The sequence below is a fragment of the Oryx dammah genome, unplaced genomic scaffold (assembly GCF_014754425.2).
Source record: "Oryx dammah isolate SB20612 unplaced genomic scaffold, SCBI_Odam_1.1 HiC_scaffold_4, whole genome shotgun sequence".
NCBI classification, from domain to species: domain Eukaryota; kingdom Metazoa; phylum Chordata; class Mammalia; order Artiodactyla; family Bovidae; genus Oryx; species Oryx dammah.
This window is the reverse complement of record NW_024070188.1, coordinates 37,633,719-37,647,151: the sequence shown is the minus strand read 5'-3', so window position 1 is coordinate 37,647,151 and position 13,433 is coordinate 37,633,719. Positions and strand designations below refer to the sequence as shown.

Genomic DNA, 13,433 nt, shown 5'->3' with positions numbered 1-13,433 from the left:
CGCAATTGGGGGAAAATGGCCCCGTCGCTGGCGTGTCATCTGGTGGCGTTCCCAGAGCCCGTCTCCGCCGCCCTATTCAGACCCGGCCTTAATGTCCCACCCGCGCCTCGGGGGCAGCGCAGCTGGTCCGCACTGACCCGCCCTCCCGGCCGGCGCGGACACCCTCGGGGGGCGCGCCCCCGTCACCTCTGGCCCCAGCTCGGCGGAGTCCCCAGGCCTCTGCCTTCCCTGCGGTCTCGCCAGCGGTCCTGGACCCCGCGCCCCTCCCTCCATCCCGGGGTTTCGGGACTCTGCGCGTCGGCTGGGGAGGGTGGTGGCGTTGGTGACTGACTCCCCAACACCCGGGGCCTCAAGGTCAAGGGCCGCGGGGGAGCGGGGAGTAGCCAACTGAGCCCCACTAGGATTTGAGGCACCAGGGCTTTGAGCCGCGGAGACCCCAGCTCAGCGCGAAGTCTTGCTGGGGCTCTTTCCCTCCAAGCGCAGCGCAGCCTGCTTACACGTGCGCGGCGCGGGCAGCGTACCCAGCTCGGCGCTCCGACGCCACCAGGCGCGGGCGGGGCCTCCCCCTAGCGCTTCCCTGCAGAGCATCGCGGCGCGGTGGGGCTCGGCTCGGGGTGGGCTGGTCCCGTGGCGGGAGGGCCGTCGCTCTTCCGCGCCCACGCCTGATTAGAGGCAACCTGTTACCGGGACGCCGGTGTTGTTGGCCGCGCAGTTCCGCGATGGGCAGCGAGCGGGGCCGCCCACAAACCTGCCTGGTCCCGCACCTCGGCGTAGAAGGGATTTCGCTTTAACGGGGCCTCTGGACGCCCATTTTCAGTCCATAAAAAAGCCGAGTGGAATGTTTTGATTGAGTCTCAACATTGTCTTTGAATAAGGCTGAGACCATGTAATTAATGTGTCTTTTTAATAAGGGACAATACGGCCGTTCAAGCTATTTAATTTCATTTAATTTTCCATCCCATTTGCTGCACAGCCCGCTTTTACTTTTAACACCCAGCCTTTCACGGCCCATCTTGCTCCACTGGGCACATTAGATTGGTTTCACCCTTGCTTTTTAGGGGAGGAAAAATAAAAGAAAATGTGTTCCTTTCCTCCTTTGTGGACAATTTATTTCACTTGGGGAACTTCAACTCTGAGCCACAGGACAGAATAAAACTGGGCGAGCTGGTGTGAATGCCTCTGGCGCAGTCCCTTTCTTCTCGCAGGGCTGGGAACCAGCCACAATTGGCTATATTAATAAATAACTTTCCTCACAGTCGGCCTTTACATGGTTCTATTGATAAAATTGTTCGCGTGTCGTTCACGCTTTTTCACTCATTAAGGAGGGCCGGGGAGGAGCCCCGAACCCAGGCCCCGCGCTCGCCCCTTCCCGCTCACAGTGCTGGTAATTTAAACTGGGTGTCATCCCGGAGTCGCCAGGCCAGAGGTTAGAGGGACATGTTCATGGCTTAAATTTATTGCCCTCCACTCTTCGGAGCCGCTTCCTCTCCTCCTCCCCTCCCCTGACTTTTGCCATTCATGGGCCGCTGGATCAAAGGCTCCCTGCTCTCTGTCGCGGCCAGCCTTCGCGGCCCGAAGAGGGGGCAATTGGAGGGTTAAGAATAAAAAATCAACGGCAGTTCCCTCGGAGAGGAGCCCTGGACGCCGTGTGGATGCAGGGATAGAGGAACCGCAGCGTATGGTAGCTCGGATCCGCCAACTGGCTCTTTTCCGTCCCAGCTGCAGCGTCTACACTGGCCTTGGGGTTGCCACCTAGCGGCCATCCGTGTGTCACCACCTCTCCCTTGACTTGGCTTGGATTCCCCTGTTAGGCAAGCCTCGAATTTTGGAACGCCCTAAATTCATTCACTCTACAGATCACTGCTGTTGACCTTCACATAAACCCTAGTGAATTGCAGAATGGAAACTAAGAGGCTGCATCATTATTCCCATTTTACGGATTACGAGACTGAGGCTCTGAAGCAACTTCCCGAAGTGTCCTCGAACCTTGAGTGACGGAGCACAGACTGCAGGAGCCCGAGCCTCTTGACCTTGTCCAGTACTGCGGACGCATATCTCCATCGACGGGTCCCGCAGGCAGGGTCTGGTGGGACGAACTGCTAAGTTACAGGTGTCGCCACCTTGCGTTCTGCCGCTGCTGTTAATCAGAATTATCCCCACCAGTGGCCTAAGAAACACAGGTTCGGCCGGCAGAGCCAGGTGGAGATTTCGGCGTGGCCACAGCAGGGAGTCCTCCTGCATCTGCGCAGTGGTTGGGCCTCCAACAGCAGGCCGGAGCACAGAGTCTCTCAGGTTTCTCCTGGAATACCGACTCCTGGGCGTTGCGTTCGGGAAGCAGCGCTCAGGATGATTAACACCCCGCAGGTGCCAGCAGAACTGTCACAAATATCCAATGAGCTCGATCGCTCGTCTATCATTCGACAATAATACAGTAACTGTCCCCACACAAATCGGAGGCTTCTCTAAAAGAAAAGGAGGAGCATTCTGGTTGAAATACGAAGTAATGCAGGAGAAGCAGGTTCGATCCCTGGGTGAGGAAGATCCCTTGGAGACGTGAATGGCTATCCACTCCAGTATTCTTGCCTGGAGAATTCCATGGACAGAGGAGCCTGGGGTGGAGGTGGGGCTGGGGGCTATGGTCCATGGGGTTGCAAAGAGTCAGACACGACCGAGAGACTGAGCCCGCATGGACTGTTATCAACACCCATCTCGTGCCTCTTTCCTGTGACCTTTGCTAGAGTGCTTTTTTTTTTTTTTTTTTCAAGTTTAAAGGCAAAGAAGAAATTTATTGTTCTAGTTTGAAGGCTGTCAGGCAGGAAAAATTCTGTCTTACTCAGGGACCATGGAGAAGGGAAAGGCTATCCACTCCAAAGAAATGTCTGGCTTGTTGGTTCTGGGGAAGTTCGCCCCAAGAAATTCGTCCTCGTTTTAAATTTAAAAGCGTTCAGGGTTTGGTCTTCGTTTGGCCTGCAGGGGAGAAATGATTAAAAACCCAGCCAGCAGAACCCCTCTTCAATCCTCGGGTGTAGTCAGGGCACGCGATCCCCACGTCTAGTCCCACGGCCTCTTCCCATTCTCCAGAGAAAGTGCAAGCCTGGGGGGCACCGGGGAGCAAAGGTGTAACTGACGTCGTCTCCCAAAACTAGTCCGGACTCTTCAGACTGGACAGAGGGAACGATAAAGTGGTTCTAAATAGTCGACTGGCCTGAACCCAATCCCCTGAAATGGTAATATGGCCGTTATTTAAAAAGTGTAGGTATTTTCTGGTGTTTTCCCATCAAGTACCTGCCTAATTTCTGTATGGCACACGCCAGAAATCAATAGAAGTTAACAAGTCCTCCAAACAGTCCCCATCTCTTTGTTTAATCTCCTTTACAATAAAGCCAAAGGGGAGAGAATTAAAAATCTTTGAAGTAGACCAAGGCTCAAAGGAATCAGCCAAGTAGACTTAAAGTAGTCACTTATTTCCCAAAACTGGTTTGTCGGCGAACAATAAAAGGAAGTAAAATTTATGGAGAAATTATACAGTGGATTTGTCACTTAAAATATCGTAACTGTCTCGAGGACAATACCCCATGCTGAGGATTAATGGTCCCGCCGGACCTTTGATTCATCAGCGCCTTTTCTTCGCCCTTGACAAATTGGATTTTTAGGAATGGGAAGGTCGCCTGGACCATTGTGCGCCAGCCATTCAGAGGCCTCGATTATGCAGGGGGCTGAGGGAACCACTCCATGTGACCCTCTCGGGTGGGACTCTGCAGCTGCTCCGCAGCGCAACTCTCTCACCAAACTCCGCGCCCTTCCGCTCGCGGTGCCAAAAGGCGCCCGCCCCGATTGAAAAGGCGCAGTGCATGCCCGGCCGCGTCACTCTGCGGGTGCAGGACGCACGTCGGGGCGCGGCTCGCCAGGTCGCGCGCGGCTCCTGCTCTGTCACTCGCGCCCTGCCGAGGACCCCGCGCACCCGAGCGCCTGCCTGGCGGCGGCGGCAGCAATGCACGGAGCCGCTTGCGCTCCGGCCACCAGTGTGAGTGCCGACTGCTGCATCCCAGCCGGCCTGCGCCTCGGGCCGGTGCCTGGAACCTTCAAGCTGGGCAAGTACCTGTCAGACCGCAGGGAACCCGGGCCCAAGAAAAAGGTATTAGCCAGTCCGACCTCCGCTCTCTGCCGCTCGTTCGTCTCCCCTTCTTCCCAGCCTAGGAAAGGGGTGGGTAGGGTTAGGGGAGGAAACGGGTGACTGAGCCGTTACCTGCCAATTCTGCCAGGTGGAAGGGGACTCCGATCATTTCCCACAAGTCGCGTTAACCAAGAGCTGGACGTGGGCCAGTCTAGGGGAGAAGATATGGCTGAGGGGGGACAGCCCCTGGGTGGAGTGCACTAGGCTCTTTACGTGCTGGGACCACTAGGAACTCCCGATTTCCCCGGAGCGCTGGGGTCTCTGTCGCAGAGGGGCAACCTTCCAACCCTCCTCCCCGCCCTATCCAGCCTCTCTTGGCAAACGTGCCTTTTCTCTTTTATACAACACACAGGCATTGAGGACTTTTTCTTTTTTTAAACTTCTGCCCTTCAATAAGCTAATTTGAGGCTTAAATTTACCTTCAGATAATTTAATCTCATCGTCTCCATAAAACTTATCCTTGGAGACTCTTAGTTCCTAGAACCTCCCCAGGTGTTTCCTTCTGCGGATGTCTGCTTGTGGATTTGGGGCGAGTGGAGAGAGGATGCGCCAGGCGGTGGCTCTGACGCAGGTTCCGAGGACCAGGAACGTCCACCCGCGTGGGTCACCTGGGCCCGGCGATTGTAGCCGGGCTCGGAGGGGCTAGGATCGCAGATGGGAGGCTTCAGGGTCAACCTGCCACTCCGACTTCCCAAACAGCGTCGCGACCCCTGACCTGAGAGGGTTTCTAACAGGCTCCCGCCCGCCCGCCCTGAGGCGCCCCAGCGGGTGAAGGTGGGCCAACTGCTACCGGGAATGGAGGCAGGAGTCCGGTGACTTGGGGAGGGGGAACTAGGAAGAGAACCCTGGACTACAGCTTTCTTGTAAAGCGCTGCTCGGGGACTCGCCGGCCGGACCAGTACCTGGTTCTCACAATCATCCTCTTCCCAGCGGAGTAAAGCCTAGCTCGTCGCGAACCACGCCTTCTGCTTTAAACGCGCTTTGATTGCTTTTAAATGACCAGTCAGCCTGCGGCCGCTTTGTTCAGACACTTTCGCCGCGGGGCTTGCAGGCATCTCCGCACTTGGGTGCAGTGCCGCGGGAATGAGGAGGCACAAGAGGAGGCCCGGGATGCCCTGCGTCCCGGGATTGATTGTGAAATGTCTCTTGCCTGGCATCACGACTGCTCTCAGTACCGCGAAAGGGAGAGCTAGGGTCGGGGTGAGAAACGTCTGGGTACGAGGTGCGCCCAGGGTACATGTGACTCGCTCGGGCGGGATGCTTTCACTCGCGCTGTCAAGGTGGAACAAGACAGGGAACTGTTATACTAGCCGGCCTCCCCTCTTCCTCCCTCCCCCAAGCAAGGGTCCTAAGGACTTACCCTCCTCCCAGCAGCGCACAGCGGTCTGGCCAAAGCGAACGCAACCATTCCTACGTCGGGTGGTGGGGGGATACCCTTTCCCTCCAGTTGCGGGTCCGGCCGTGGCACCGGGGAGAACGACCGCTGCTTGTGTTACAGGTGCGCATGGTGAGAGGGGAGCTGGTGGACGAGTCGGGGGGCTCCCCCCTGGAGTGGATAGGGTTAATCCGGGCAGCCAGGAACCCCCAGGAACAGACTCTGGAAGCTATTGCAGACTTACCCGGAGGACAGGTACTGTGGGCTTCCCTCCTCCCCCCCCCCCCCCCCCCCCCCCCCGCCAATTCTATCTACCAAACTGTCACTGATGTTAAGAGCAAAGCACTTTAGCTAGAGATCTCATTTAAACATCCCAACAACCCTATAAGGTAGATACTATTATTTCCCCCACGTGAAGAGGGGTCTAATAGCTTTTCCAGCGTCACACAGCATCGGGGCTGGGAATTGAATCTTTCCTCTCAGTTGTTTTTTGACCAGTTACCCAGGAAATGACTGCAAGCTGTCCTGTTCCTTGCGTCCCAGATCTTCTATCGAGCACTGCGAGACGTCCAGCCAGGGGAGGAGCTGACCGTGTGGTATTCCAACTCCTTGGCGCAGTGGTTCGACATACCCATCATTGCAACTCCAACGCACGACGAGAAAGGTACCGCCGCTAAGAGAGCCTCCAGGGCAAGCGCGGGTGGGTGAGACTCCAGTCCTCCTCCTCTGGTATTTGGAGGGCATCCCTAGACCTGGAGGGCCTTTTTCTTGCTCTGTGTAAAACTGAATTCATACTCCCAGTCGGAGTGGGCAGAGGCGACGTCACCACTACTGCCTTTAAATCAACACTAAATGCTAACAGACCATAGTAATCTCGCTCTTGATGTCAGGGGAAAAATACTCCATGAATTTCATGCGGGTCGTCCTTTCCGATAGCATACCGAAAGAGACAATTATTTACTTACTTAAGAATCCATAAAGATGCCTTAACATATAAGGATAACTACATCATGAACTCCAAAAAATGTAACTCAAACCTGGAATGCTTTTATAAGGTGAGGGGTAATCTCTTCATCGGTTTGGAGGAGAGAAATGTATTGCTACAGCGTTTTAGAAGCATTACGGTATTTACAGCTGGTCAGTTGGCAGGTACTGAGACCCTTCCGTTTAAATGGTATTTATTCATTTCCCTCTCCCTACTTAAATCGAAACTGGGCCCAGTTTCTTCTCAGATTTATTTGATCCTTTCCAAAGCCCAGAGCAGATTCATGCAAATTAAGGTGCAGCAAGTAACTAAAGAAAGAAACATTTTCAAACCTCCTGTAGGACACTGAGAAACACTTCCTATGGAAAAAAGCTGGAAGGTGCTAAAATAGTTAAGATCTCCAGAGTTCCTTTTATTGCACAGTGCTTCTGTGACTTTCTTTTCTCTTCACCAGTTGTTTTAGTTTGTAATTTCTCCTAAAGACATAGTTATATTTAAAGTCAACATCACAGATGCTGTGAAATATTTTGACACATTCTCCCGAATCACTTGCTTAATCTCATTCCTTTAGAAATAAAGAACTTAATATAAGTGTGGGATTTAAGAAACACTTCATGAATAAGACAGAATGAAATTAATTCAAAATGATGAATCACTTCACTTCAGAGTGTCCTTGTCCTCTGTAAATTAATTCTATTGATTTTGTGGGTAGACCTGTGTGTACAGTATTCATAAAAGTTTTCCTAGATTTTTCCTTCTATCACATTATATTACATTCTCTTGTCAACTTCTTCCAGTAAAAGAGAAACATGACAAAAGCCCCATAGTGGAGAACTCTCAAATCTGTCACTATAGAACAATTCCAAGGACTACTGGCCTTTGGGGGCCAGGAATTTTTGCAAAGAACACCCTTTCTTAGACACTCTCAAATAGTACAAAAGCAATTTGTTTGAGTGGTGGCCCTCATGTTTTCATTTCAGTCAATAGAGCCAATAAACATCATATGGTCACAGATGTCAGAACAGACACCATTTCCATTTTGGGGAATGTGTAGGTTATTTTGAACCCTAATTTCTCCAGCTTTCAGATGCTTGAAATCTTGATAACCTTGGAGATGCATCTGAGAGAGGAGGCAAAATCACTTACAAGGTGTGTTGATATGTTTGGCACAGGTTGGATTTCAGAATCAAGAGAACATGTCAACTCATTAGGATAAACTGGAAAAAACATAATGAAACAGAACACATACATTGGCTTAAACCTTAAAAAGAGGAAGAAATAAGTAGAGATGGCTGCAATTCTTCCAATATTGGCTAACTCTAGTGGGTTTCAATTCCATAGTAAGATTAAGGAAAATACTGACTCTGTTTTAGGAACAGAGCTGAGTCACTTTGGGGTAGCCTTGGAAAATGCCCTCTTTAAAAAGCTGTGATGAGAGGGAGGTTCTGAACTTAGCAGAAAGGAAGTTACTTAAGATATTAAATCAACACAACCACCAAGAGAACTCAGAAAGTCTTCCCTCTTATGAAGATTTATTTTACATGGCTGTTCAGTACAACAGACATGATTTTTATCATTGAAATCATTAGAATCACTTTTATCTGTCTTCCATAAACAATGAGGATAGGTCACGTAGGCAAATCATCTTCCTTTCTCCATTTTCTTTCTGCTCTACCTTAACTTCAGCTAGAATAATCTGCTCCTTACTAGAACCTTAGTTATCTGGGAGGAAGGACTACTTGCTTTATCCAGATTCAAGAGTGAAATACATGAAGAGAGGAATATCTGAAAATTTCTCCCATTGTTTCTGTAGTAATGTTTTAGAATTTTAAGCTGCTGGTGTGCAAGGAGGAAAAATTTAACTTTCCCATTACGTTTAGTGAAACTGATGTTTACTTTGTATACTTTCTTGTGGCTCAACTAACTTCTTTCTTACGGACATCCTTACCTTCAATCAACCAATTATCAATAATAATTGGTTATTAAGAAACCAATAATCAATAAACCAAGTATTATCAGTCAACCACAATATTTAAGAAGAAACCCCACTGCAAAGCTTGCTTTCTCTGAAGCGACATAACATGAGCTTTTAAAGTGAAAATTAACTTCTACCATGTGATCAAAATCTGTCTCATACACATGTCTTTTGACTGTGTTCCCAGACTCTAGCAAAATTAAACAACTAATGTTAATAATATTAAACACACAAGGAGGTTTGATGCCAAAAGCATGTGTGTAGTCCCTGACAGAGAACTGTGTACTTATTGAAAGCTGAGTATCTATATTATTCTCTCTCTCTCTCTCACACACGCACATACATTGATATTTTCCAAGAATTTTACTAAGCTTGGATTTGATAACTGACAAGACAATGCATATAATCCTTCTGTTTTTAGAATATGAGGACCTAAGACTTTTTCTTTTCTCCCATCAAATTAAATGGGGTTAAAGAGGAAATAAAGATGCAAATAATTTTGAAGAATAGCAAATCATAGTCCCGATGTGGTCCTTCAGTTGGTCACGCTCCAGGAAAATCTCAAGCAAAGTGTTTAAGACTGGGAGGGGTTGGGGAGGGTGGGTAGTGGACATAAAAGACATTGTTCTGTGAAAAGGAATGATTACATATGGCCCATACATACAGGATATTGTCTCGCCTGGTAATGAGGCACTCACGACCATTAGATTGGCCTTTGTTCAGTTTATCCAAACTCCTTGACATACGCCACCTATTCTGCAAACACCAACAGATGGGCCCAGGCACAGCACAGCCCCAACACTTGATTTAAAGCAACAGCTGCTCTCGGCTCTTCCCCGGCTCTTTCAAGCCAGCCTCCCTGAGCACTGCCCTTCCAATGAAGATATGCTCGGATGGCCCGGGGAAAGTCTTCGTTGGAAAGGCCCAGGTCACACCTCTCGGTCTCTGAGTAATCCCAGAGAATGGAGATGGTGACAAAGTTGGCTGTTTGGGGCTTCTCGGAGTCCTTGCTACAACGGGGCTACCGAACTCACTTATTCGCCGGCACCCAAGAATACTTATGGTTCACCCCATACCGCTGGTCAAAACCTGGGCTCTGCCTTGGGCGCGCTGGCGCTTTCTTTCTCTCGCTTGTTTGCTTCTCACCGGGTCTCCTTTTCACTGTTTCTCGCCCAGGGGAGGAGCGCTACATTTGCTGGTACTGCTGGAGGACGTTTAGATATCCCAACAGCCTTAAAGCACATCTACGTTTCCACTGCGTGCTCAGCAGCGGCGGGGGCCGCGCCTACCTGCACCACGAGCACGCGGCTCGCCAAGGCGCTGCCCCGGCCGCGGATGGCCTTCGCCTTTCCCCGAAACCCCCGGCGTCAGATTTCGCTGCGGCCGCCACGGCGAGCACTCTTCGACCGCACCCGCAGGTCCCACCGGCCCCTCAGGCTTGCGGAGCGCGGGAGAGCATCAAGCGCGAGGCCTCCTCCGCGCCCTCCGCCACGTCACCGACCCTGGCTAAGTGGGGGCCGTCCAAGAAGGGAAAAGAGCAGCCGGACCGCGCTCTGGACATGAGTGGTCCCGCCCGAGGACATGGCCACTTCCTTGGCATCGTGGGCGGTTCCCCAGCGGGGGGCGGCGGCCTCGCTTTCTACCCAGGCGTGCGCTCGGCTTTCAAGCCTGCTGGCTTGGCCAGGGCAGCCGCTGCCGCGCACGGCGACCCCTACCGGGACGAGGGCGGCGGCAAACCCGGGGCCGGCCTGGCTTTAAGCAGGCTGCTGGGCGGGGGACGGGCAGGTGGACACCCGAGAAGCGGGGAGAACCCGGCGGCTGGCGGCGCTGGCCACCACCATCACCACCATGCGCACCACCATCACCATCCCAAGTGCCTACTCGCGGGGGACCCGCCGCCGCCTCCTGGCCTGCCCTGCTCCGCGGCTCTGCGCGGCTTCCCTCTGCTCCCCGGGCCCCCGGAAGAGGCGTCCGCCTTCAAGCACGTGGAGCGCGCCCCGCCCGCCGCCGCCGAGCTGCCAGGAGCGCGTTACGCGCAGCTGCCCCCCGCAGCCGGGCTGCCCCTCGAACGCTGCTCGCTGCCACCACTCGACGCGGGCGGCCTCAAAGGCTACCCGGGTGGCGAGTGCAGCCACCTGCCAGCCGTCATGCCGGCCTTTACCGTCTACAACGGGGAGCTCCTGTACGGCTCACCAGCCGCCGCCGCTTATTACCCGCTCAAACTGCACTTCGGCGGGCTGCTCAAGTATCCGGAGTCCATCTCTTACTTCAGCGGGCCCGCGGCGGCGGCCGCTCTGAGCCCGGCCGAGCTGGGCTCCCTGGCTAGCATTGACCGAGAGATCGCCATGCATACGCAGCAGTTGTCGGAGATGGCAGCCGGGAAAGGCCGCGGCCGCCTGGACGCGGGGACGCTGCCCCCGACCGTCGTGGCGGCGGGCGGCGCCGGGGGAGGCGGCAGCGGGGGCGGCAGCAGCGCGGGCAAGCCCAAGACGGGTCACCTGTGCCTCTACTGCGGCAAGCTGTACTCGCGCAAGTACGGGCTCAAGATCCACATGCGGACGCACACGGGCTACAAGCCGCTCAAGTGCAAGGTGTGCCTGCGGCCCTTCGGCGACCCCAGCAATCTCAACAAGCACATCCGGCTGCACGCCGAGGGCAACACGCCCTACCGCTGCGAGTTCTGCGGCAAGGTGCTGGTACGCCGCCGGGACCTGGAGCGCCACGTCAAGTCTCGCCACCCCGGCCAGAACCTGCTCCCTAAGGCGGCCGACGGCCCGGGCGCCGAGCCTCACTACCCGCCGGAGCCGGGAGAGCCCAAGAGCGACAACGACAGCGACGTGGACGTCTGCTTCACCGATGACCAGAGCGACCCCGAGGCCGGGGGCGGTGGCGAACGCGACGAGTAACGAGTCTTTCAGGGAAGGCGGGGAGTGTGGGGGCGTGGACAGAGAGAAGAGGTGGTTCTGCTATGGGAGAAGAGGAGCTGCTGGTGGTGAGAAAGACCCGGCGGACAAAACCGGTTTGGTTTTGGTCCCGCGCCAGATTTGGAACAGTGTGCGGTCCCAGGTCAGAAGCTGAAAGTCTGAGCAGAGGTTTAGAGGCGTCTTACAGAAATCTTGCCTTCCGAGCATCCCCAGGGCGGCGAGTCCCAGCGCACTCCAGGCCCCTGAGCACCGCGAATAGGCTTCCCTTTCGCCAACCCAGGCGGTTGGCTCTCCAGGTTTAAGATCACATGAATGGGAAGCCACAGCGCCCTCGAGGGCGTCGATTTTAACTGCCGCGTATTTTTAAATTGTTCTTTTTTGTGAAGAAAATTGTGCCTTTTGAAACGACGTTTTGTGTGTGTATTTTACATTAGCATTTCACTGCATAGGCAAAATAGTAGCCGCAATTCGGTAGATGTGACATCCATACACTTGTTTCCATTTCATCTGTTTTCGTGTCAAAGACTACGCCTTGACGCAATGAATATATAGTGGTAGCAGGTGTACAAATTGGTCAAGTTGCAATTATTTATAAGAGAATGATGACAAATGTAAAATATCTAAAGCATGAGTCTTGAGAGCACGCAATATATAATTTTAAAGAAAATGCCCTCTTTGGTAGAGAACAAATGTGATGTATGTTGTTTTATAATGAATGATGTAAAATGGATTCAGTATTTTGGTCTTGGTTCCAGTTTGTGCAATCTTTAATAAAAATAAAGATTAAAAACAAGAGTTTGTTCACTTGACAGGTTCAGCAGATCTTTTAATGAAATAATTTAATTTGAAAGTGGTTTTTGAGGAGACTCTATAATACAATAAATCAGGGGACATGAATACTTTGATTATTCATGAAATAAATTTTAAGTACTGTTATAATAGGGAAACATCATTTTCAGTACGGGCATTGCACAGGCTCCCAGATAGCAGGCAAAACAATTGTTTGCTGAAACCATTGTTAATCACGCTGTGTTTTCATCTTTATGGAAAGAAGCTAATGACCTTCAAGAAAAAACACACCCATAGACAATATTCTCATCAAAAAGAACTGTGCAACCCTAGAATCACTATTTTTTGTTATGTACCATTTTGACAGAACCTCCCTTGGTAAGCAAAAAAAAAAAGAAACTTGAATAGTGCTTTTATGATTCGTACATTTTCATATTCATTCAACAAATATTAAAGAAGGATCTATTTTATTGGAAGGGCTGATCTATTTGTTTTATGTAGGTTCCCAGGTTCTCCCTACCCGAAGTACATCTTTCAACAATCTCCTGCTGTCTGAATGGGTCCCATTTTACAGAAGAGGAAATAATACTCTTCAAGGTTACTACTGGGAGGCCCATAATTAGGCAAACTTAGGAGCAGTGACTTTATTTATGGGTATACAAAATTAATGCTAACTAATGGAAGGATATCATAAAGAATATAATTTTGTGGGCTAAAACTGGAAAACACCTTCTCCCCTACCTCCCATTCCTTTCTCCACATGCTCTCTGGGGTTTCACTGCAGTTATGTAGGAAGAGGAGGATTAGTCACACCCCTTGGCTAAGGGTAGGTACCCTAAGAGCCCTGGTCTGCAGCGCTTCTCCCTGAGATTGGCAGGAAAATTCTAGTGGGTCACCAAAGGGATATGACCTTGTCATATCCAAGTTAAAAATGTGCTTTATTTTCTGCATCCTAGTACTTGGGCAGTCTTCAACCTGCAGTCTTCCATTTGGGAACACAGCCTCAATCACTGGGTAGCTGGCAGGGACTTTTTCTAACCCATCACAGCAGGAGGCATGGCTGGGAGATGAAGGGCATATAAATTCTGTGGGTTGTGATCAGCAAAAAAAATTTCTTCTATGGGAAAATTTATGCTTGGAATATAGGATTGTTTTTTTTAGTGTCAGCTGGGCTTCCCTGATAGCTCAGTTGGTAAAGAATCTGCCTGCAA

The 13,433-nt window shown here is 51.6% G+C and overlaps 1 protein-coding gene across 1 annotated transcript; it reads left to right on the top strand.

The window, feature by feature from the left end:
- The first annotated feature begins 3,991 nt into the window (after positions 1 to 3,991).
- PRDM13 (PR/SET domain 13) lies at positions 3,992 to 11,415 on the top strand. Its single transcript, XM_040238739.1, has 4 exons — positions 3,992 to 4,135; positions 5,673 to 5,804; positions 6,093 to 6,213; positions 9,686 to 11,415. Exons 1-4 carry the CDS (start codon positions 3,992 to 3,994, stop codon positions 11,413 to 11,415), a joined length of 2,127 nt encoding a protein of 708 aa, XP_040094673.1.
- Positions 11,416 to 13,433: the final 2,018 nt, after the last annotated feature.

What these genes read in the sequence shown, in the direction of transcription:
- PRDM13 (XM_040238739.1), top strand. Translation starts at nt 3,992, where the DNA reads ATGCACGGAGCCGCTTGCGCTCCGGCCACCAGTGTGAGTGCCGACTGC. An exon ending in CAGACTTACCCGGAGGACAG is followed by an intron (nt 5,805 to 6,092) that starts GTACTGTGGGCT and finishes CTTGCGTCCCAG; the next exon opens with ATCTTCTATCGAGCACTGCG. An exon ending in TCCAACGCACGACGAGAAAG is followed by an intron (nt 6,214 to 9,685) that starts GTACCGCCGCTA and finishes TTTCTCGCCCAG; the next exon opens with GGGAGGAGCGCTACATTTGC.